Here is a 25659-nt window from a genome sequence, read left to right as displayed (position 1 = left end):
TCTTCTATGCCTTTCTAATCAAGAAATTTTGTATTCATGATTATTTTAATGTTTTAGGCTAGAAACCTAGGATTGGTAGGAAAGAGGAGATAAACTAGGATGAACAAGAGAACAAATGCAGTTTTGCTTGAAATGTACACCAAATGGTTAATAAAGATGTATGTCTGGAAAATCTCATTTTAAAGCACTTATGTATAAGAAAGAGGTCAAATATCTGTAAAGAATGATAAAGAAACATGACCCTCCACCTGGGAGCCACAGACCCACTCCTAGGCTATGACGAGAGGAGTCCTGTGATTGCAGACTCAATATGATTAGATAAACTAATGATACATAAACACACAAAAGAACAGAATGAAAAAAGCAGTGTGCTGTGCCCTTAGAATCTTTTTTGAGAAGATTGGAAAATGTATGTAGGAAGCCATCTGAGAAAGGTTTAGAAACTGTGATAACTGAATTCTGCCAAGAAATTTGCATGAATTTAAACACTGCTCTTCTAATCAATACAATATTTTAAATAGAGTTCTGTGCAAAAAATGACCCAAAGAATAAAAATATTACCCGGAGAAGAATGAATAAATGTTGGAGACACATCTTGGAGTACCTGCAAGGGAATCTATGAAAAGGTTCTTAGCAACAGTAGATAATAGCTAGATCTATGTTAAAAGGAGCAGGTACAAGGCCAGAATTAATTAGTATTATTTGATGATTTCTTTTCTGCTACAGTTTAAAAATTATTACTTCCCTATTTTATTTGTTTATATCTTTGATTATGCTTTATTTAACTTGTTACATGTGTTGTGGTATTTCCCTGAAACCTACAATCAAATATCTGGTTAGCAATTAACAATCTCTATTATTTAAAATGTGTTCCTAAGGATCTGGGTGACTATCTACATTTAGATTGGTGAGGTAACTAAAGAAAACATCAGAAAATTCCTCAGATCTGATGTCTAGTAATTCAACTATCAATTGCAGAAGAGTTGTTATTTGTACCTTTTAAGTGTGTGCACAATCCTAACTTCATATTGTTGCTAAGCTTTTCATTTTGGAGGAGGCAAATTTGAGTTTATTTTCTTTGAAAGAAAATGATTTAGTTCCCATTCTGGTACTTCATGGAAGATTGCTTGTGGCCCTTTCACTGTGGCCAATTTAGCACACTGTAATATCCTATTAAAGATTTTGTGAACTGATGTTTGCAATTTTGTTTGTTTAACTTAGTTCTCTTTGCTTACTTGTTCTTGTTATTGTCCAAGTAGCTTCAGTGATAATGGAGGAGTGTGCCCCAGTTGTGCATAGTGTTGACACCTGTAATCTTAACACTGTGCATAGGGAAAGAAAAGGGAAAAACTGTCACAGCTTGTTGGCTATCCAGAATAGACAGAATAGTACTCCATTTAGTGACAGATCCTGTCTCAAAACACAAGATGGAATGTGATTAAGGAAGACATTCAGTCTCATTATCTTTTTGAACCCTGTCACCTGTAACAGAAACAACATTTGTATTCACATTGTACATAGTTCTGCACAAATTTGCACAACACAAACAAAAGGAGTTCCTTGAACAAAAGCAAAAATACTCAGAAGGAGAACTCTTCAATTTTTTAAAAACAGGTCAAACCTACAAATCAATAATTCTAAGCATTGATCATCTAAAATGTTGGTAAACTGTAAGCATTACCTAGTGAGTTTGATTAAAAATAGAAAATTAAGGGGTCCACACTTTTAGTGTCTGAAAACAGCTAAATGCCCTCCACTCTTACAAACATTCCAGGGTATTCTACGTCAAGCAGTCATAGGTTACATTTCAAACAACACCACAATTGGATTTCTAGAAAATGTATTCAGTTGGTTCCTGATTAGATAAGCCTTTCATAATTATCCTGGGAAAATAATTGATATTTTTAATATCTTGTTTTTAAATATTTTGAAATTTTCATATATATTTCATATATACAGATAGACAATTTTAGTCAGGGGTAGGGCACTGAACACTGAAAGTATGACCTAAACATTATAGGCTTCTAATTTGCCAGGGAATTGGCCCACAACTAAGGACATATTTGCAGCACACATGAATATGGGATGTTATTAATTTGGGTAAAAAGGAGATGCTTTGTGTTTCCAGAAGAAGCTAAAGGGGAGAGGGATTTGGAACTAGAAATTATCAAAACACATTGTTAGTTGGATGATCTAAATAAGACTCTACCATATTCCATAGTTTATCATCTCTTCATTGAAGTTACCTTGTTCAACTTCAGATTGAGATTTATCAAGCAATATTACAGAACTTTAGGCAAATTGTATTTTTTAACAACCAGGATAGTTATAGAATATTTATCTTTGCAGGTGGTTTTTGTTTCTTTGTCAGGATTCTTTCTAATACCAATCAGTAGATAGACCATAATAACTGAGGATACTGTGTACTTAAGAGAATATCTAAGAATTTTGTGGTTTTATATTAAATAAACATCTGCAGCTTTGACAAAATAATGATAATAACATTGATTCAACAATAATTTCTGTAAGGAACTATTATGTCTTTTTTTTCCTGACTATAACTGGCATAGTTTGACATAATATAGAAAATATATTATTGAGGAATGGAGCTATAAAATATGAATTCACATCTTCCTTCGTATGTAAGGCTGAAGAATTTACTAAGCCCTTGCTTCAATTTCTTTATCTGCAAAATGAAAGGAGATATTTTCCTACCATTGTTGGAATGGTTGAATAGGATAGTTATCAGAGTCTTATTTTGAATGCATCAAAATCTAATTTGGATTCTTTGGGAAGAAACGTGAAATGGCAATATGTGTGTGTGTGTGTGTGTGTGTGTGTGTGTGTGTGTGTGTGTGTGTTATGTATGTATATTACATATATATCACAATGTATTTATATGTGTGTATATAATATATGTATATATATATATAATAGAAATGATATAGATGTTTCACTAGAACTGTACTCTCCCTTAAATACTAGCAGATTTTCTCTCTTTACCTTACACATATTGTCAAGAATCTACTTCAAATTTATTTTTCTGACTAGCATTAAAGCTAATAATCAAATTTTATTTTTGTCATGGAGCATATTTTGAGGTCTTGATGATTGAACACTTAATGTTTTATATTTTATTACCCAATGAGTTGTCTTGACCATCATGCTCTACCGAAATTATGTTTTATTGTTGGGAAACCATCATAGATCACACAAATTAAGACTGATATGAGGTCACTCAGTGATCTAATTTTTTGGAACATATTTATAAAATGACATTATGCACCTTGTAACTGGACCTCTGTGAAGATAAGAGAAATAGTGAGGCTGGCAAGATTATTTCTTTGGTAAAGTTCTTATTGAACAAGCAAAAATTACATTCACATGATCCATGTTAAAAAAAAACACACTGTACACTTGTGCACACCTCTAACCCAGCAGTGATGAGAGTGCGACAGAAGATACCCAGATTAACAGGCCAGAAAACACAGCCTCATTGACTCTATCTCAAAAAATAAGATGAAAAACAATTGAAGATTGTTGCAAATGTTGATCTCTGACCTACACACACACACACACACACACACACACACACACACACACACACACTCACACACTCACACACAAACCAAACACAAACACACACACACACTCACCTGCATGTACAAACTGGAGGGATTTTAATTATCTGTATTTGAGTATATTATTATTTTTAGATAGTCCCTCAAAGACTCAACAAGGGTTGAAGGCTTGGTCCTCAGCTGTTAGGTCTAATAATTGAGCAATGATTGTTGTGAGGACCTTTGGCATTATATGTGGATAAATTTATTAGTGGGGTAAGATCATTTAGAAGATGGAAGAAAGTAGGACATAGCAAGAATCTCACTGGATGTGTGCCCTTTGAATGATGTATTCTGTCTTTGGGAGCATCCTGCTAACGCTGCTCCCCAGACACAGTGAAGTAAACTATTGTTCTTCACTACAGCCTTCTACCATGATGCGCTGATTCACTTCATGCCCAGAAACAATGGACTGGAACTCTGAGAGTGAGGGCCAAACTAAACCATTCCTCTTTCAAGTTAGTTCACACATTTTATGACAATAATATAAAGTGACAAAATAGTTCTGAAATATTTAATGAAGTTTTATTCGATTTGTTTTGTTTTCAATATTGTCATCTATGGGAAACACTGATCTGTTGTCCCTCTTGATTATTTGACTATTTGTACTTTGACAGAAAATTTTTATTTTATTTTATGCTTATGAGTGCTTTGTCAGTCTTTCCATCTGCCTGCCTATATATATGGATACACGTGCATCATGTGTGTGCCTTGTGCCTACAGAGGTCAGAAGAGTGTATTGGTTCCATGGAACTGGTGGTGGCTATAACTCCCATGTGGATATTGTAATTCAAACATAGGCCATTTGGAAGAGCAACAATTGCTTTTAATCTCAGAGCTGTCTCTTCAGCAGCAAGCTATTTTGTTTTTTATACTAATATATTTTTTATTTCCACATGCTCTCAAGCCCTATCCTATACATAGGGTAATAATTATGCATAAGGCATGGAAAGTTTTATCATAAGTCAAGTGAGAAAAGAAAAATAACTAAAGTATTGGTTCTTGATACTGAAATGTTGTTTTTATCCTTTTTTTCCTTGTGAGCAGTTAAAGTCACCTGTCTGCTATCCAGGCTCCTCAAGTATGGTTTGTCTAGTCAGGGATTTAGGAAGAAGGCAGTTCAAATGAAGTTTTTAAAGGTGACTGAGTAACTTGAGATGGGGCGATGTTTGTGTCATTTAGTGATAACCTAAAGAGAAGAGTACTAGTTAGCAGAGACCTACATGGAACTCTAAGCAAAGAGATAGTAAGTACTAAAGATGTGGAGTGCAGGGCAGGTGTAGTGGCAGAACGAAGGTGGATTTTTCCAGCTCTTCATAGGAATTAGAACGCCAGAATAACTATGCTTTTCATAAAAAGCTTCCCCGATTTTTTCATGGTTTATAGCACTGGACTTCTGAATGTCATCTCTCCTCCTCTTTGCTTTAAAGTCTTTTGGGATATTTAACTAAGTTAACAAATCAGAAAAAAGAGGGTGCTTTGTACATCTAGATAGCTGCTGTATGAAAAATAAGGAATTTCTTGCACAACAAAAAGTTGCCCGCTTGCACAATAGAATATTAAAATTTGGAAATGAGTAAAAGTACCAGTAATATTTTTTTATTTTATTTTATGCATTTGTATTTCAAATGGTATTCCCTTTCCTGGTTCACCCTTCTTCCATCCTCTGAGAAGCAGCACTTCTTGGTATCAGTAATAGTGACTGGATTTGGTGGTTGCATATAGGATGGATCCTTAGGTGGGGCAGTCTCTGGATAGCCTTTCCTTACATCTTTGCTCCACTCTTTGTCCCCATATTTCATTTAGACAGGAGCAATTCTTGGTTAAAATTTTGAGAAAGGTGGGTGGTCCCATATGCCAACTTGGGGCCTTGGCTAACCTCAGGATATGGTCTCTATAGGTTCTCCCTGCCCTTAGTTGGGCATTTCAGCTAATTTCATCCCCTTGGGTTCCTGAGAGTCTCTTTCTTTCCTGACATCTGGGACTTGCTGTTGCCTTCTACCAGTTTCCCATCCCTCATTGCTGCAAATCTATGTTCAAATTTCTGACCCTCCGAATATTAGCCCCATCTCCTCTCATACCTGATCCTACCCCCTTTTCCCCTCTCCCTCCTCTCTTCCTCCCAAGTCCTTCCTACCCTCTACTTTTTATGCCTCTTCTAAGAAGCATCCACATTTTGGCCTTCCTTCATCTTGAACTACATTTATCTGGGAATTTTATCTTGGATATTCTGAACTTTTGGGCTAATATCCAATTATCAGTGAGTGCATACCATGTGTATTCTTTTGTGGCCAGTACTATATTTTTTTTATTTTGAGTATCTAGTATGTACCATGTAAAAGGAAGACAGCCATTATCAATGGAAGCCAGATCTGGAGCTTTCAGCTGATTCTGTCCTGGGCTTCCATATCTATGTTGACTCTTTTCTGAAATATACTATTACTTCTAAATGGCAGCTATAAGCTACTCTATATTCATAATCATTAAAGACAGCAGAAATGTAGTAATGAAATTGTACCCCAAGCTATTATTCATTTACCTCTTCCGTCTCAGTGAATCTTAACATCACAATGCTTACCCCTCACTCATCATGGTGTGATCTTCACAGGCTCATTTCCCTGTAAGTCTTGAATCTTCAAGATTTCTCTTAGAGCATATGGTATTGATGTGACAAAAAATTTCAATGGACAATATGCCACTATACAGTTTACATATGTTTACATTCTGTTTTACCTTAATTTCCCCACTCTTCACTATCTACACAAAAAAAAAAAAAAAAAAAAAAACAACAAAAGCAACAACAAAAACAACAAAAACAGATTGGCTAATCTTGGCCTTTACTGTATTATTTTGTCTTAAACAATTTTGAAGAGACATTGTTCTATCACAGATATAGAGGTGTGTGTGTGTGTGTGTGTGTGTGTGTGTGTGTGTGTGTGTGTGCGTCTATGTGTGGAAAAGGCTAATGTAATTTTAGAAAGAAGACTAAGAAAGTATAACTCTAGGTGATCAAGATAATGAGGAAGACCAGGAACAGGAGAAATAACACAGAGATTATGAAATAGAATATATAGCTGTTTTTTTCTAGTTTTGACTTCATTTTAATTTTCTTTTTCACTTTTTATGATGCATTTCTGAATTCATCTCTCTGGGTATTAATGTAGACAACCTTTCTATTTGAAAAGTTTTCAAAATCTGTTATACCTTTGAGGAAATGGTTGTAAAGTTAAATTCCAATGATAATTAGTACAAAAATGGCGAGTGACTGAAACACATGGGCCACTCACCAACTTACTGTGACTTTTCAAAACATTTTATATAGAGATGGATTTTGTGAAAATAATATTTTCCTTTACTCTGCATAGATTTATATCAAATCATTCTATTATATAATACTTAAGTTGCAACATTTGCATTGTTAAACATCAAAATAAAATTTAAAAATATAAGCTGATCCAACTAAATCAGTTATAATATGGCCTAATCTTTAATGGATTTGCAGTTACTTCCCTGATTTTTAATGGTGTAATTAACCAGTCTTTAATGACGTTTTGTTTTTTTTAGCTAATGCTTGAATAGCATGCATTTTATTTACTTAAACCACCTCAACTCAAATAAGCTTTTTGATACTTCTTTTTTGTTTTACATTTTTTTATCTTTATTAACTTGAGTATTTCTTATTTACATTTCGATTGTTATTCCCTTTCCCGGATTCCGGGCCAACGTCCTCCTAACCCCTCCCGCTCCCTTATATATTGGTGTTCCCCTCCCCATCCTCTCCCCATTACCGCCCTCCGCCCAACAATCACGTTCACTGGGGGATCAGTCTTGGCAGGACCAAGGGCTTACCCTTCCACTGGTGCTCTTACTAGGCTATTCACTGCTACCTATGAGGTTGGAGCCCAGGGTCAGTCCATGTATAGTCTTTGGGTAGTGGCTTAGTCCCTGGAAGCTCTGGTTGGTTGGCATTGTTGTTCATATGGGGTCTCGAGCCCCTTCAAGCTCTTCCAGTCCTTTCTCTGATTCCTTCAACAGGGGTCTCGTTCTCAGTTCAGTGGTTTACTGCTGGCATTTGCCTATGTATTTGCTGTATTCTGGATGTGTCTCTCAGGAGAGATCTACATTCAGTTCCTGTCGGCCTGCACTTCTTTGCTTCATCCTTCTTATCTAGTTTGGTGGCTATATAAGTATGGGCCAAATGTGGGGCAGGCTCTGAATGGGTGTTCCTTCTGCCTATGTTTTAAACTTTGCCTCCCTATTCCCTGCCAACGGTATTCATGATCCCCTTTTAAATAAGGAGTGAAGCATTCACATTTTGGTCATCCATCTTGAGTTTCATGTGTTCTGTGCATCTAGAGCAATTCAAGCATTTGGGGAACTAGCAACTTATCAATGAGTGCATACCATGTGTTTTCTTGTGATTGGGTTACCTCGCTAAGGATGATATTTTCCAGTTCCCTCCATTTGCCTATGAATTTCATCAAGTCATTGTTTTTTATAGCTCAGTAATATTCCATTGTGTAGATGAACCACATTTTCTGTATCCATTCCTCTGTTGAAGGGCATCTGGGATCTTTGCAGCTTCTGGCTATTATTAATAAGGCTGTTATGAACATCATGGAGCATGTGTCTTTGTTGTATGTTGGGGCATCTTTTGGGTATATGCCCAAGAAAGGTATAGCTGGGTCCTCAGGTAGTTCAATGTCCCACTTTCTGAGGAACCTTCAGACTGATTTCCAGAATGGTTGTACCAGTCTGCAATCCCACCAAAAATGGAGGAGTGTTCCTCTTTCTCCACATCCTCACCAGCATCTGCTGTCACCTGACTTTTTGATCTTAGCCATTCTCACTGGTGTGTGGTGAAATCTCAGAGTTGTTTTTATTTGCATTTACCTTATGACTAAAGATGTTGAACATTCCCTTAGGTGTTTCTCAGCCATTCGGCATTCCTCAGCTGTGAATTATTTGTTTAGCTCTGAACTCCATTTTTTATAGGGTTATTTGTCTCCCTGCAGTCTAACTTCTTGAGTTCTTTGTATATTTTGGATATAAGCCCTCTATCTGTTGCAGTATTCATAAAGATCTTTTCCCAATCTGTTGGTTGTTGTTTTGTCCCAACCACATTGTCCTTTGCCTTACAGAAGCTTTGCAGTTTTATGAGATCCCATTTGTCAATTCTTGATCTTAGAGCATAAGCCATTGGTGTTTTGTTTAGGAAATTTTCTCCAGTGCCCATGTGCTCAAGATGCTTCCCCACTTTTTCTTAAATTAGTTTCAGTGTATCTGGATTGATGTGGAGGTCCTTTATCCACTTGGACTTAAGCTTTGTATAGGGTGATAAGCATGGATTGATCTGCATTCTTCTACATGTTGACCTCCAGTTGAACCAGCACCATTTGCTGAAAATGCTATCTTTTTTCCATTGGATGGTTTTGGCTCCTTTGTCAAAAATCAAGTGACCATAGGTGTGTGGATTCATTTCTGGGTCTTCAATTCTATTCCATTGGTCTATCTGTCTGCCTCTGTACCAATACTATGCAGTTTTTATCACTATTGCTCTGTAATACTGCTAGAGATCAGGGATAGATCCCCTGCAAGTCTTTTACTGTTGAGTATAATTTTAGCTATCCTGGGTTTTTTGTTATTCCAGATGAATTTGCAAATTGTTCTGTTTAACTCTTTGAAGAATTGGATTGGTATTTTGATGGGGATTGCATTGAATCTGTAGATTGCTTTTGGTAAAATGGCCATTTTTACTATATTAATCCTCCCAATCCATGAGCATGGGAGATCTTTCCATCTTCTGAGGTCTTTCTTTCTTCAGAGCCTTGAAGTTTTTGTCATACAGATCTTTTATTTGCTTGGTTAAAGTCACACCGAGGAATTTTATATTATTTGGTACTATTACGAAGGTTGTTATTTCCATAATTTCTTTCTCAGCTTGTTTCTCTTTTGTGTAGAGGAAGGCTACTAGTTTACCTGAGTTAACTTTATACACAGCCACTTTGCTGAAGGTATTTATCAGGTTTAGTAGTTCTCTGGTGGAACTTTTGGGATCACTTAAATATACTATCATATCATCTGCAAGTGATATTTTGACTTCTTCTTTTCCAATCTTTATCCCCTTGATCTCCTTTTGTTGTCTGATTGCTCTGGCTAGAACTTCAAGAATTATATTGAATAAGTAGGGAGAGAGTGTGCAGCCTTGCCTAGTCCCTGATTTTAGTGGGATTGCTTCAAGTTTCTCTCCATTTAGTTTAATGTTAGTGACTGGTTTGCTACATATGGCTTTTACTATGTTTAGGTATGGGCCTTGGATTCCTATTCTTTCCAGGACTTTTATCATGAAGGGGGTGTTGAATTTTGTCAAATGCTTTCTCAGCAACTCATGAAATGATCATGTGGTTTTGTTCTTTCAGTTTGTTTATATAATGGATCTCATTGATGTTTTTCTGTGTATTAAACCATCCCTTCATGCCTGGGATGACGCCTACTTCAACATGGTGGATGATTCTTTTGATGTGCTCTTGGATTCGGTTTTCCAGAATTTTATTGAGTATTTTTGCGTCAATATTCATAAGGGAAATTGGTCTGAAGTTCTCTTTCTTTGTTGGGTCTTTGTGCGGTTTAGGTATAAGTGTAATTTTGGCTTCATAGAAGGAATTCGGTAGTGCTCCATCTGTTTCACTTTTGTGGAATAGTTTGGATAATATTGGTATGAGGTCTTCTATGAAGGTCTGATAGAATTCTGCACTAAACCCATCTGGACCTGGGCTCTTTTTGGTTGGGAGAACTTTAATGACTGCTTCTATTTCTTTAGGAGTTATGGAGTTGTTTAAATGGGTTATCTGTTCCTGATTTAGATTCGGTACCTGGTGTCTGTCTAGGAAATTGTCCATTTCCTGCAGACTTTCAAGTTTTGTTGAATATAGGTTTGTGTAGTAGGATCTGATGATTTTTGAATTTCCTCTAATTCTCTAGTTATGTCTCCCTTTTCATTTCTGAATTTGTTAATTTGTATACACTCTCTTTGTCCTCGCATTAGTCTGTCTAAGGGTTTTGCTATCTTGTTGATTTTCTCAAAGAACCAACTTTTGGTTCTGTTGATTCTTCCTATGGTCCTTTTTGTTTCTACTTGGTTGATTTCAGCTCTGAGTTTGACTATTTCCTGCCTTCTATTCCTCCTGGGTGTATTTGCTTCATTTTGTTCTAGAGCTTTTAGGTGTGCTGTCAAGTTGCTGGCATATACTCTCTCCTGTTTCTTTCTGCAGGCACTCAGAGCTATGAGTTTTCCTCTTAGCACAGCTTTCATTTTGTCCCATAAGTTTGTGTATGCTGTATCTTCATTTTCATTAAATTCTAAGAAGTCTTTAATTTCTTTTTTATTATTTCCTTGACCAAGTTATCATTGAGTAGAGCATTGTTCAACTTCCATATATAGGTGAGCGTTCTTCCCTTACTGTTATTGAATACCAGCTTTAGCCCGTGTTGGTCTGATAGGACGCATGGGATTATTTCTATCTTTCTGTATTTGTTGTGGCCTCTTTTATGACCAATATATGGTCAATTTTGGAGAAAGTACCGTGAGATGGTGAGAAGAATATATATCCTTTTGCTTTAGGATACAATTTTCTATAAATATCTGTTAAGTCCATTTGGTTCATGGCTTCTCTCAGTTTGCTTATTTCTCTGTTTAATTTCTGTTTCCCTGATCTGTCCATTGATGATATTGGGGTGTTGAAATCTCCTACTAATTTTGTGTGAGGTACAGTTTGTGTTTTGAGCTTTAGTACGGTTTCTTTTATGTATGTAGCTGCCCTTGTATTTGGAGCATAGATATGTAAGATTGAGAGTTCATCTTGGTGGATTTTTTCTTTAATGAATATGAAGTTAATGACATTATTTTAATAAAAGTATCTTTTTATATGTACAGTTGTATGTGTGGGTATACAGTGAATTGAAATGGATAAAAGAGAAAAGAACATGTGGAATCCAGACAGTATGGGAAAGAGAGGGGCAAGGAAGAGAAGAAAGACCTTACATGCACATAAGCATACAGACATACAGATACATAGACACACACAAACACCACACACACACACACACACAGACACACACACACAGACACACACACAGACACACACACACAGAGACATGCACACACACACACACACACACACACACACACACAGACACACACACAAACACACACACACACACACACACACACACACACACACACACACACACCACTGTGAACTCCTCGGTAGTTTTTCAGTTTGCACTCCTGACTTACAAAATATCGTCTCTTTCAGATGGAGCCCCATTCACCTGGTGGATTGGGAGGTCCAATGAAAAGCACCTCTACTGGGGAGGTTCTGTTCCTGGAATCCAGAAGTGTGGATGTGGGCTGGAGCAGAGCTGCCTGGACATTGGATACTTTTGCAATTGTGATGCTGACACAGACGAATGGTAAAGAGAAATTCAGTTTTCCAATAGTGAGAATAAATGCTAACTAGTACACAAAAGTGCTAGTAAAAGAAAAACATGCAGACATCAACTTTAATCAGAATTGGGGCTGCATTGAATAAAAGAGCCTAGAAGCCTATAAAAGCAATTGGTGGTCTCTCAGAGGATTGGGATTCATGTCTTAGTTACCATATGTTGACTGACAACTGTTCTTAATCACAAAAGATCTAATGTCCTCTTATAGCCTCTATGAGCACTGTGTACAAGTGGTTCATATACATAAAAAGTGTATACAAAAAATAATATTAAAAATAATGTAATGTCTGCTCTTGAAAGTTAAGGAATAATAGTGAGTTTTGTGCCAACACCTCCTTCTATTATGAACCTTCCTTCTAAGCAAGTGATGCAATGTAATCTGAGCTTTGGATTTAAATTGTTCTATTTCTATCCATACTCCTTCTGTGTGTGTGTGTGTGTGTGTGTGTGTGTGTGTGTGTGTGTGTGTGTGTGTATGTGTGTGTATGTGTGTGTGTGTGAGTAAATTCCATTACGGCATTGTAGAGAGGAACAAATAAATCTACCATTTCTCCCAGAAAAACAAAGCCATGTGAGCCACCTGGCCCTTAATCTATTTGGTTCTGATGCAGTAGAAAATTGCTACAAGTTTCAGGGAAACAAATTTTGAACATTTCGGAGAGGGGTATATTAACTGATTTTCTTTATATAGAAAAAAAGGAAATTCAGGAGTCATTTATTTGACACATCAATAAAGGTGCATTTTATCACGGCACAAGCACATGGAGCCAGGACCTTGAATCAGCTTGTCACATTGCATCCACAGTCAGGAGGCAAAGAAAGGTGAATACAGATGCTCAGTTTTCTTTCTCCTTATTATTCAGACTGGGACCCTGTAAGGCTCAAAGTGAGTCTTAACTCCTGGGAGACAACCAATCCACCAATTGGGGCAGGAGAACATAGCTCAATGCAAACACAAAAGGTTTATTTTCTGACACATTGGGGTCAACCTTCAATCAGCCCCTCATGGCAAGTGACTAGAAGTCAACTCCAAATCACTATAAGCAACCACTTTTTATATTTTTAATGGTACAGGTTGCATCAGCAAGGTTACAGTATAAAATTATTGGCTAAGCATATTGACCTTTGAATCTATAGCTAGTAAGCATATGACATGTGCATTTGAATTCTATCTGGTCCCAGAGTGTCAGGTGACTATGTCAGTACATTCTTCGGATTTTCAAGAATGTCTGCGCGCCTCTCGAGAACTGTGGGTGGAGAATGGAACTTGGCCTAGCATTAATCCAAGGTCTAATCTTGACCTAAGGAGGTGGATATAAAACTGGTGAAACCCCTTATGGATCTTCACAAGAACTCCATAACCTACCTATTTTCTAGCAGACCAAGCCTCTTAATAGCTCTTATACTTCAGTAAGAACTAGAGTCCTTCAACCCTAGCCCAGAAAATGGTACCTTCCCACTTTAAGTAACCCAGGCTACACACTAGTTTCTTTTAAGTTAAAAATCAAGAGGAGAGCTTATAACTGTTATATTCATGCTTAGGAAAGCTGTGTGAATATTTTCAATTTCTGTAAATAGGAAAACAAAATTGTGTTGATGGAGCAGTTTGATTATACATTGTAGACAGTTTTAAACTCGTCAGTTAAAAGTTCTGAGATCTTTAACTGCTTTATAAACAATATATGCTATTTGCATCCTAATAACCTATCCTTGAGTTTGGATGAGCTCTGGAGGACTAGGTAATTGTGATGGTTTGTGTATGCTTAGCACCATGAACAGAGCCTGTGAGAGGCTATTGGTGAAGCCTAATTGCAGTGGAAGATCTGTGTATTGGAGATGCAGGTACCATGGGATGATCACCAAGAACAGCAGTGGCAGTGGATCAAACTGAGCTTAGAGTGCTACAGAGGGCAAAGATGGAGAAGTATTGCTAGCCCTGTGGAGGAACCCAGAAGATCATATATGGATGTCAGATATTAAAACAATAAGCTGTTATATTGATGTTGCTTTGGAGACCACAAGCAAGATAGGCCAGAACTGTGGCCTATCTCCTAAGGAAAGATGCTTCTACAGCTCTGAAAAGAGAAATCTGTTGCAGTCAACAAAGATGAAAAAGGATTTGGAGATCTGAAGACTGCTTTGACATCAGACATGATGACAGAGTTGCTGGTTGCCTGCCTTAAATCAGCGATTACATTTAAATAATAGGATGGATCTCAGAACAGACTTTTAACTTTGGACTTTTAACATTGTTGATACTGCTGCAGATTGTGGAGACTTTGGAAGTTGGAGTAATTGTACTTTTTTATTATGGTAAATTTAGGTATGCCCTCCATAGACTTCTGTGTTTAAACAAGCCTACTGAGTACAGGGAGTGGAATTTGATGGTTTGCATATGCTTGGCCCAGAGAGTGGCACTTTACAATGTGTGGTCTTGTTGGAGGAAGTGTGTCACTGTGGGGATGGACTTGGAGATCTTCCTTCTAGTTGCCTGATGATGCCCAGTCTTTTCCTGGCTTCATTTGAATGAAGATGTATAAATCAGCTCTTCTTGCACCATGCCCAGCTGGATGTTGCTATGCTCCTGCCTTGAAGATAATAGACTGAATTTCTAAACCTGTAAGCCAGCCCCAATTAACACTATCCTTTATAAAGCTTGTATTGGTCATGGTGTATGTTCACAGCAATAAAACCCTGAATAAGACAGTAACTCAAACAGTGGAATGAAAGGTAATCAGCCCTCACCAGAGTATCAAATGGCCACACCCAGAGATATTCCTGGAAACCTCTTGTTGCTCAGAATTTTCTGGAGTAGCAGTGACACAGGACAGCACTTATTTGACAATCTACTCATTTTCTTCCTGATGTCATCTCTTTCTTCCTGTGCTTCTACAGCCCATTGAAAAGCATATGGCTGATAACATAATTCCAATGACTGGTGATTAATGTACAGAATTATTATGCACAAGGAAAAGAGCTAATCCAATCTCCTTTGCACATCCACAGCACTGCTGATCATGCACTTATCATATACAGTTGTTCCTAGATTGTAATAAAACACTACATTTTTATTATTGAATAGGAAATTTAAATTCTGCATTTGTTAATTGTTAACTAAAGGATCTAAATCATTAAGTACCTTGGTGTTTCAGGTCCTGATTTGATTTTTTTTAAAAAAGGGAAAGGTGTAGTAGTTGTTACTGGAGATTGCTAACGGCGTCAGCAGATATTCTTTACTTAGATATAGCATGTAGTCAGTTTTGTAAAAAGAGTGTGATTATTAATATTATTAATTTCTGTAATATTACAAATTCCTAAGTTAATCTTAAGAAACAACATTGATTTGAATATTTCGTTTATGATTGTGAAAACTATAGTAAAATGTATATGTGTAATAAAAGGATGAACACTAAGAAATAAATACCATGCCAACCGAATAAAATTTTCTTCAACTATCCAATTCTGGATGAAGTAAAGAAATATTTTGGAAAATTTGAAATACCTCAAAATGAGGATTCTTGTAAGAGTAAAATGCACTGAATGGACTTGCTACATATGAATAAAGCATAAGTGCTGTTAGTGTGCAACCAAGGAGGCGGTACTCTCCCACAGCATCTGCCAAGATAACCAAAGTGTAATATTATAGAACCAGTCTGGAAATGATTGCAAATTAGCAAACTGAAAACCAATCGATTGAAATGTGTTATGTGGAGAAAGCCAGTGTGAATGGGACAGTCAGTCTGAGACCTACCAAGGTCAACTGAAGGACTCACAGTTGTTGCCATGCCTGCAGCAATGGCTAGGGAAGGTAATCATGTGGTGGTATACCAACTTCCACACAGGAGGAGCTGCTTTCTGCCAGTAGAGTATCAGAGAATGTCTTCATACAGTGATACACTAATACTCGGGAATCCATTCTTAGATTCAAAATGTAGGCCGCAGATTTTCACGTCCCTAGCTCTAAAAGTGAGTGCTTAGGAGTAGGTTTATTTTTTGGAAGTTCAGAAACCCAGTTTCAGGTCTCCATGCTCAAACACCAAGTATATTAGACTGACAACTCCACAGAAACACAGGTTTTCACTTCAAAATTTTATGCTCTACCAAGTGTTACAATCTTCAACCTGATTCCAGATGACAGCTTTAAAAGAGGAAAAAACATTAGCTTTTTCCTCCTCTCTTTGTATTCCTACCAAAAAACAAACAAACAAGAACAAAAATCCTAAGTAATCCCATATTTGCATAATTAACCAGAACAAAGCCAGAGCCATTAACCAGCAAGATCTTTCTAAAGAACAAAGCAAACAGCAACCAATTAAGTATAGGCTCATTTTAAGACAACTTAAAAGGTGATAAGGAACATTCAAAGCTGACTAAACCCTGTTGGAAGGTGGTTCAACCAAGTCCCTTAAGTGAGTTTTGAAAGGGATTTGTGAGGTCTGTTTTGAAGTTATTTCTTCAGATAGAAGATCTGCTTTTATAGGAAAGTGAAGTGATGATTAATGTCACATTAATGCTGCAGAGAGCATCTGTGTTCTCTTGGTTACAATCAGCACTGAAATCTTCATCAACTACCTGTGTTTCTGCAAGCACATTTTGGGAAGATGTAATATCCAGTCGGTTGTTTGTCTGTTCGTTTTTAAGTATGCTGTGGTATTCCAACTATTCATACAGGCCTGAAATAAAAGACCTTCTGTTATGCTCCTTCCAACTCTAGCCAGGCTTATCCAATCCAAGTCTCTATATAAAAGAGGGATTTTACCACAGAATCTGTAGATAATCTACATTTTATCTCCCTCCCTTACATTTATCTTCTGCAGGGCCAACGATACTGGCTTTCTTTCCTTCAAAGATCACTTGCCTGTAACTCAGATAATTATCACTGATACAAACAGATCAAACTCAGAAGCTGCTTGGAGAATTGGCCCCTTGCGTTGCTATGGTGACCGTGAGTACAACACTCCCCCCCCTACCCATACACCTCCTACCCCTGACCCCCACTCTCACTCACTGTCCTATATCAGAATTGCATGAGCACAGGACATTTTGTTTCCATTACCCCTTTTCCCTTGAGAGTCCTAGTCTTGAAAATTACCCACAAGCCCACTTCTTATTCAAACACCACTAAAAACAAACCAGGCATGTTTAAAGCTTCTCTGCTTCACAGGACACTTCTGGAATGCTGTCTCCTTTTCTACTGAAGCATCTTACCTCCACTTTCCTACCTCCCATGTGGAATTCAGCGTTGACATTTCCTTCTTTTTTAAAACGACTGCTTTATCTGGAGTTTTCATAGAAAATCTTGGCATTAAAGACTTCCTCCGACTTGAATTGAGCTGTAAGTGTTCATTTATGAGTTCAATGTCACTGAGGTTTACTTTACCTCTGCCACTAACCACTGTACAGGTTTCTAAGGTCAAACTAACAACACTCACTATAAGGATAACTAGTACTGAAACTGTCAAATGCAGCTAAAGTGTTCTGATTTATTGTGTCCTGTGAGAGTTTGCTATTGTTTCATCAGGGTAGGTTTTTGCAGGCTGCACTTTTTATTAAGGCATGGTCATTTTTAGCTGTCATTTTAAGCTGCCACACCCCAATGTTACACTCTATGGAAAACAGGGATGACTGCTATTGAGCATTCTCTTCATATTTAGGATCTACTTTACTCTTGTACCCATGCTTCAGAGGTCATTTTTTATGAGCCTGAAAGACAGCGTAACCAGTAAATGACTTTCATGCCAGCATGAGGGCCTGGTTTCAGTTTCCCAGAACCTAAGTAACATAGCATGCAATTCCTATGACAGAGGAAGTACAGACAGGCAGGGCAGTGTTCTTCCTCTAGCAGAATTGGTGAGTTCTGCGTTCAGGCAGAAACATTTTTCCAAAAAACTGAAATGGAGAGTAATTGAAGACGAACTTGGTCATTTCCTCTGGTATTCATGACCATGACCACACACCTCACACACACACACACACACACACACACACACACACACACACACACACACACACACACACACACACACACACACACCAGATGCCCTTGCACACACATATGCACAAGCACATGATTTCTTACCTCCTGCCACCAAGAGAGCGTAACTACTCAGTGAGAATTCATGCAGTTTTGACCTCTTTTTTCACCAACAGCAGTGCATGTGCAGGTTTTGATGCATGTTTACACCTTTGTAAAGACCCTCTTTTCATCTGTGACATTGGTGAAATCTGTGAAATAATGATCAAAAAGGCAAAGAAACACTAAAGAAATGAGAATGGGACGATTTTCTACAGTGAGACACTGCATGTCAGAATGCTAACAACCACAGATAAGTACCAAAGGAAAATTAAATCTAGCAATGATTAATTTTTATGAAAATAGCAAAACCTTGTTTTAGTCTGTTTCAGTAATGATAACTTTAGACGTCTGTCCCTACTTTGTATTTTCCCAAAGTTCTCAATAACTTCACTAAAATTGATTTCCTATACTTGTTCATGGTAAATGAGACTACAAATTTTAATAGCCTGTCTATTACACTGAGAAAATAATATGTTTTATTTATTTTCAATAAAACTTTTTTTTTATAAAAACCTCATTGATATTAAAAGAGCTTGGGAATATTTTTAACACAAGGACAAGTTTGGACAGCAAACCATTTTTATACTAAAGTCCTAAAATTATAACTCTGTCCATATCTGTCTTTCTAGAATCAACTCTAGAGACTTCAAAATATCTAAGTACTCAAAAACCTTTACAGAAAATATTTTTTCACATATTTAATGGCTTAGTAAAATTAAATAATGCTTTAGGGCCTAAAATCTTTGAACTTGATATTTCAGGTCAAGTTTAATACTGAATCTATTTACTCTTCCCACAGTGTAATTCATTAGTAAAGTCTTATAAAGATGTTTGAAGGGCAGCAAGTTACTGACTCCCCCTTCCCGAAAGTTAGGCTTGAACTATTTTAATTTGAATCCAAGATGACTTTAAACATGATTGTTTTAAAAGAAAATGAATGCATATTGATATTTAGACACTGCATACTGTTTCAATCCTTCTGTCCATACTTGAACTGCTTATAACATGGAGGAATTTTAAGACCAGAAAATATTAGTTTTTCTTATTTGAATTTAAAAAGCCTGGATTTCAGACTCAATATCTTCATTATAAAAATAAAAGTAGTATACCAAGTTAATAATGTTAGGGAGTTAATGTTGACTATTATATATTATATAAGGTTCTTTCCTCAGTTTTCTAATGAAAAATATGTATTTATACATGTGTATGTATAATATACATATATGTATACTTTGATTCCAAAAATATTTTAATGCAGAATTTTTCTTAGGTTTATCTCCTATTTAGTAGAAAGAAAATGGACAAAATCATCAAGGGTTTGGAATGTCTTGAGCTCTTTTGACTCTAATGCTGTCACCAGAGTGCATACATTCAGATTACAGACAGTAGTCAAAAATCATACAGATGAAAGGGAAAAGATGCTTTCTTACTCTTTTTTTTAACAATTACGTATTTTGTATATGAGTACACTGTGGCTGTCTTTATACACACCAGAAGAGGATGTCATAACCCATTGCAGATGATTGTGAGCTGCTAGGAATTGAACTCAGAACTTCTGGCTGAGCAGCCCATGCTCTTAATCACTGAGACATCTCTTCAGACCTTTTTTTTTTTTTTAATCTTTATTAACTTGAGTATTTCTTATTTACATTTCGATTGTTATTCCCCTTCACGCTTTCTGGGCCAACATCCTCCTAACCCCTCCCCCACACCTTCAATATGGGCTTCCCCTTCCCATCCTCCCCCCGTTACCACCCTCCTTGCAACAATCTTGTTCATTGGGGGTTCAGTCTTGGCAGGACCAAGGGCTTACCCTTCCACTGGTACTCTTACTAGGCTATTCATTGCTACCTATAAGGTTGGAGCCCAGGGTCAGTCCATGTATAGTCTTTGGGTAGTGGCTTAGTCCCTGGAAGCTCTGGTTGGTTGGCATTGTTGTTCATATGGGGTCTCGAGCCCCTTTAAGCTCTTCCAGTCCTTTCTCTAATTCCTTCAACAGGGGTCCCGTTCTCAGTTCAGTAGATTGCTGCTGGCATTCGCTTATGTATTTGCTGTATTCTGGGTGTGTCTCTCAGGAGAGATCTACATCCGGTTCCTGTCTGCCTGCACTTCTTTGCTTCATCCATCTTATCTAATTTGGTGGCTGTATATGTACAGGCCACATATGGGACAGGCTCTGAATGGGTGTTCCTTCAGCCTCTGTTCTAAACTTCAGTCCAATGGTTGAATGAAAGTATCTGCATCTGTCTCAGTCAGCTACTGATTGGGCTTTTCAGACGACAGCCATATTAGGATTTTGCCTACAAGCACACCATCATATAAGTAATAATGTAAAGCCTTGGTGCCACCTCAGGAGAGGGAGCCTGTCATTTCATCACATTTGTTCAGTCTTTTCTACATTTTTGTCCCTGTAGTTTTTTTGTTTTTGTTTTTGTTTTTTTTTAAGATTTATTTGCTGTATGTATATAAGTATACTGTCACTGTCTTCAGACACATCAAAAGAGGGCATCAGATCCTATTGCTGATGGTTGTGATCCATTATGTGGTTTCTGGGAAATGAACCCAGAACTTCTGGAAACACAGTCAGTGCTCTTAACTGCTGAGTCATCTCTCCAGCTTCCCTGCAGTTCTTATAGATAGGAACAATTCTGGGTCAGAAATTTTGACTATGAGTTAGCAACCCCGTCATTCGAATTGAGGCCTGGTCTATCTACCAGAAGTGGACTCTACAAGTTTGCTTTCATCACTGTTGGGTACTGCATCCAACGTTACTTGCATTAAGTCCTGAGACTCTCTTAACTTCCATGTCTCTGGTACTTTCTAGAGGATCTACCAACTTCTAAACTGCTGAGGCTGAATATTTCCATATATTCTGCTGGTCCTCTGGAATTCTCTTCCATATCCCTGGGCCCTGTAACTGATCCTGTTCCTCTTATCCCCTCCTCTTCCCTTCTCCCACCCAAGTCCCTCCCTTCCTTTGTGTCCTGCTATTATTTTCTTCCCCCTTCTAAGTGGAATTGAAGCATTCTCACTTGGCCATTCTGCTTGTTGAACTTGTATTTTTTTAAATTTATTTTTGTTAAACTTAAGTTTTGTGCATTCCATCCTAGGTATCCTAGGGACCTTTTGTATAACATTCACTTATGAATGAGTATATACATGCATGTTCTTTTGAGTCTGTGTTACCTCACTCAAGGTGATATTTTCTAGTACCATTCATTTTTCTGCAAGCCTCTTGATGTCCTAGTTCTTAATGATTGAATAGTATTCAATGGTGCAAATGAATCCCAATTTTTTGTAACCATTCTTTCTTTCAGAGACATATGTGTTGTTTCCAGCTTCAGGCTATTACGAATAAGGTCACTATTAACATAGTAGAGTACTTGTCCCAGTGGTATAATGGCGGCATCTTTTGGGTATATGCCCAACAATGGTAAAGCTAGGTTTTCAGGTAGGTCTATTTCTAATTTTCTGAGCAACCACCAGATTGATTGACACAGTTGTTATAACAGATTACAGTCCTATCACCAATAGAGGAGTGTTCCTTTTTGTCTACATCCTCTCCAGCAAGTGATGTCATCATCTGAGTTGTTTATCTTAGCCATTCTGATTGGTATAAAGTAAAATCTCAGAGTTAGTTTGATTTGCATTTCTTCAGTAAATAAGGTCTTCTTTAAGTGTTTCTTGGATATTGGAGATTCCTCTGTTGTGAATTCTCTATTTAACTGGATACCCCACTTTTAAAATCAGGTAATTTCGGTTTTGAGAGGCTATCTTCTTAAGATTGTTGTATATTTTAGATATTAGCCCTCTATTGAATATGGAGTTAGGGAAGATTTTTTTCCCAATATGTAGATTGCTGATTTGTCCTATTGTCTGTGACTTTTTCCATAAAAATATTTTCAGTATCATGAGATCACATTAATCAATTCTTGACCTTAGAGCCTGATCCATAGAGTTATACACTATTACACTCAGTGTATCTGGTTTTATGTTGAGGTCCTTGATCAACTTGGAGTTGAGCTTTGTGCAATGAGATAAATGTGAAACTATTTTTGTTTTTCTACATTCAGACTGCCAGTTAGACCTGAACCATTTATTGAAGATGCTTTTTTTTCCATTTTATATTTTTGGCCTCTTTGTCAAACATCAAGTGGCCATAAGGGTGTTAGTTTATTTCTGGGTCTTCAATTCTATGCCATTGATCAACGTCTCTAATGCTGTACCAATAGCATACATTTTTTTTTATCACTATTGCTCTGTATTGCTTGAGGTCAGGGATGATGCTTACACCAGAAGTTCTTTTATTTTTTTAAGAATTTTATTTGTTATCTTGGAATTTTTTTGGTCTGTGATTTTTTTCCATATGAACATGAAAATTGCTCTTTCTATGTGTATGAAGAACTGTGTTGAAATATTGGTTGTGTATTGCATTAAATCCATAGACTGCCTCTGGTAGGATGGCCATTTTGACTATGATAAACCTAACAATTCATGAGTATGAGAGATTTTTCAAACATCTGAGGTGTTCTTCTATTTCTTTCTTGAAAGACATGAAGTTCTTGTCCTACAGATATGTCTCCTGATTGGTTAGAGTCACTTCAATATCTTTTATATTATTGGTGAGTATTGTGAAGGTTGTTGTTACCCTATTTTCCTTCTCAGTCTGTTTATCATTTACATAAAAAGGGCTACTGATTTGTTTGAGTTAATTTTTTTATCCAGCCACTTGCTGACTTTGTTCTTCAGCTGTAAGAAGGTCTCTGGTAGAAATTTTGGGTTTACTTATGTATACTATAAAGTCATCTGAAAAACAGTGATACTTTGAATTATTCCTTTCCAATTTGTATCCACTTGATACAAATTGTCCCCTTATTGCTCTAGCTAGAATGTCAAGTAGTATGTTGAAGAGATAAGGAGAGTGGGTGACCTTGTCCTTTCCCAGAAGTTAGTGAGATTGCTTCAAATTTCTCTCCATTTAATGTGATATTGCTGGATAGTTTGTATTATATTGCTTTTACTGTTTTTAGGTAAGGGCCTTGAATTCCTGATCTCTCCAATACTTTTAACATGAAAAGATGTTGTATTTTGTCAAATGCTTTTTAAGTTCTAATAAGTCACTCATGTGATTTTTTTTCTTTGAAATTGTTTATATATGGATTCTGTAAATGCCTTTTTGGATATAGAATCATCCCTGTATCCCTGGGATGAAGCCTACTTAATTGTGATGAATGATGGTTTTTTTTTTTTTTTTTCAGAGCTGGGGACCGAACCCAGGGTCTTGCTCTCCCTAGGCAAGCACTCTACCGCTGAGCTAAATCCCCAACCCCTGAATGATGGTTTTCAATGTGTGCTTGGATTCTGTTAGCTAGAGTTTTATTGGGTATTTTCCCATCAATATTCATAAGAGAAATTGTTCTGAAGTTCATTTTCTTTATTGGCCTTTGTGTGGTTTAGGTATCATCCTAACTGTGGTTTTATAGAATGAATAGGTAATATTACTTCTGTTTCTATTTCATGGAATATTTTGAGGAGCATTGGTTTTAGCTCTTCTTTGAAAGTCTGGCAGAATTCTGCCCTATATCCATCTGGCTCTCAGCTTTCTTTTGGTGGGAAGGTTTTTAATGACTCTATTTCCTTAGGGCATATAAGGCTGTTTAGATAGTTTACCTGTTCTTTATTTGGTATCTATCTAAAAAGTCATCTATTTCATCTAGATTTTTCACTTTTGTTGAGTAAAGACTTTTCTAGTAAGATCTGATGATATTTTGTATTCCTCAGTCTCTGTTGTTATGTCCCCCTTTACATTTCCAACTGTATTAATTTGGATACTGTCTATGTGTCCTTTAGTTTGTTAGTCTAACTCTTGGGGGTGTTTGCTTCTTTTTGTTCGAGGGGTTTCAGATATACTGTTAAATCGGTAGTGTGGAATTTCTCCACTTTCTTTACAAGGGCACTTAGTGCTATGAATTTTCCACTTAGCACTGCTTTCATTGTGTCCCAAAAGTTTGGGTATGCTATTTCTTAGTTTTCATTGAATTCTAGAAATTCTTTAATTTCTTTCTTCATCTCTTCCCTGACTAAGTTATCATTAAGTAGACTTGTGGCAGTTCCATGGGTATGAGGGCTTTCTGTTGTTTTTGTTATTGCAGTCTACCCTTATTCTATGGTGATCTGATAGGATGCCTGGGATTATTTCAGTCTTCTTGAATTTGTTGAGGTTTGTTTTTGATTGATTATTTTTGACTGTTTATGATTAATTTGGAGAAGGTACTGTAAGGTTCTGAAAAGAAGGTATATTCTTTGTATTTAGAATAAAATACTGTGTATATTTCTATTAAATCCATTTGTTTAATATCGTCTATTAGTTTCACTCTGTCTCTATTTGGTTTCTTTTTTCAATCACCTGCTGTATTATGTCATATAGGTGAAGCAGGTATAAGATAGAATGAGGCCTGTCATTGGATGAGAAGGAAGGATGGTCAGGAGTAAAGTTTTAGAGAAAGGAGGAGACTGGAGCGAGGCAGGAGAAGCAGCAGAGAGAACATGGAGGCAGATGTTAAGATTCCTCTCTGCACATTTATAGGTTGTTATGAGTATTCTTAAAGGATGGATATGTACAGGGCTTTGTATGTCTATATGGGCAATTATATCTTATCAATTGGATCAGAGGTTATTGTGTTTTGTGTTCTTTCATGTGGTGATTTAGGTTCAAGAAAGTATGTGGTGGCTGGAGACACTAGGCCACCACAAAATTGGGATGTATATTTCTGCATGATAGAAACCTGCCTTAGGAACGAGATAGGTAGAGAGATTGCTGCCAGGCTCAGAGACAAGCCATCAGCAGTGTGATATGTGATGGAGCAGAGGGGGTGAGATGCTTTGCAGACTGAGATGAAGATATCTACAAGATGTCTTCGGGCACTGTGGTGCAGGATGTAGTGTGGAGTAAAAGACAGTCAATCATTTATAATTTTACAGCAACACCTGCCCATTAGTGAGGTTGGGTTTTGAAGTCTTCCACTATTATTGTTTGAGGTTCAATGTATATTTTGACCATGAGTAAAGTTTCTTTTACAAATCTGGGTACCCTTGCATTTAAGGTATAAGTATTCAGAACTGAGACCGCCTCTTGCTGGATTTTTCTTTTGATGAATATGAAGTTTCCTTCCCAACTCATTTGACAACTTTTTGTTGAAAGTCTATTTTATAGGATATTGCAATGGCAACTCCTGCTTGGTTCTTGGACTCTTTTGTTTAGAAAACTTTTTTCCAGACCTTTACTCTGAGGTAGTGTCTACTTTTGTAAATGAGGTGTATTTCTTATATTCATCAAAATGCTGGATCCTGTTCCTATACAGTCTGTTAGCCTCTTCTTTTTACTGCAGAATTGAATCTGTCCATTGATGTTCAGAAATATAAAAAAAAAAAAAAGATTGCTGATTGTTGATTCCTGCT

The 25659-nt window shown here is 36.9% G+C and overlaps 1 protein-coding gene across 1 annotated transcript in view; it reads left to right on the top strand.

Annotated features, from left to right (window-relative positions):
* LOC116911743 (contactin-associated protein like 5-3) overlaps positions 1 to 25659 on the top strand; it is an 820968-nt gene that overhangs the window by 665760 nt on the left and 129549 nt on the right. The window contains exons 14-16 of the mRNA XM_032915729.1: positions 11936 to 12092; positions 16943 to 17070; positions 17290 to 17460. Coding sequence (XP_032771620.1) covers positions 11936 to 12092; positions 16943 to 17070; positions 17290 to 17460 — 456 coding nt within the window. The remainder of the gene's footprint in view (positions 1 to 11935; positions 12093 to 16942; positions 17071 to 17289; positions 17461 to 25659) is intronic.

This window comes from Rattus rattus, chromosome 10, assembly GCF_011064425.1.
Source record: "Rattus rattus isolate New Zealand chromosome 10, Rrattus_CSIRO_v1, whole genome shotgun sequence".
NCBI classification, from domain to species: domain Eukaryota; kingdom Metazoa; phylum Chordata; class Mammalia; order Rodentia; family Muridae; genus Rattus; species Rattus rattus.
The sequence above is the reverse complement of the archived record's forward strand: the minus strand, read 5'-3'. Positions and strand labels throughout refer to the sequence as shown.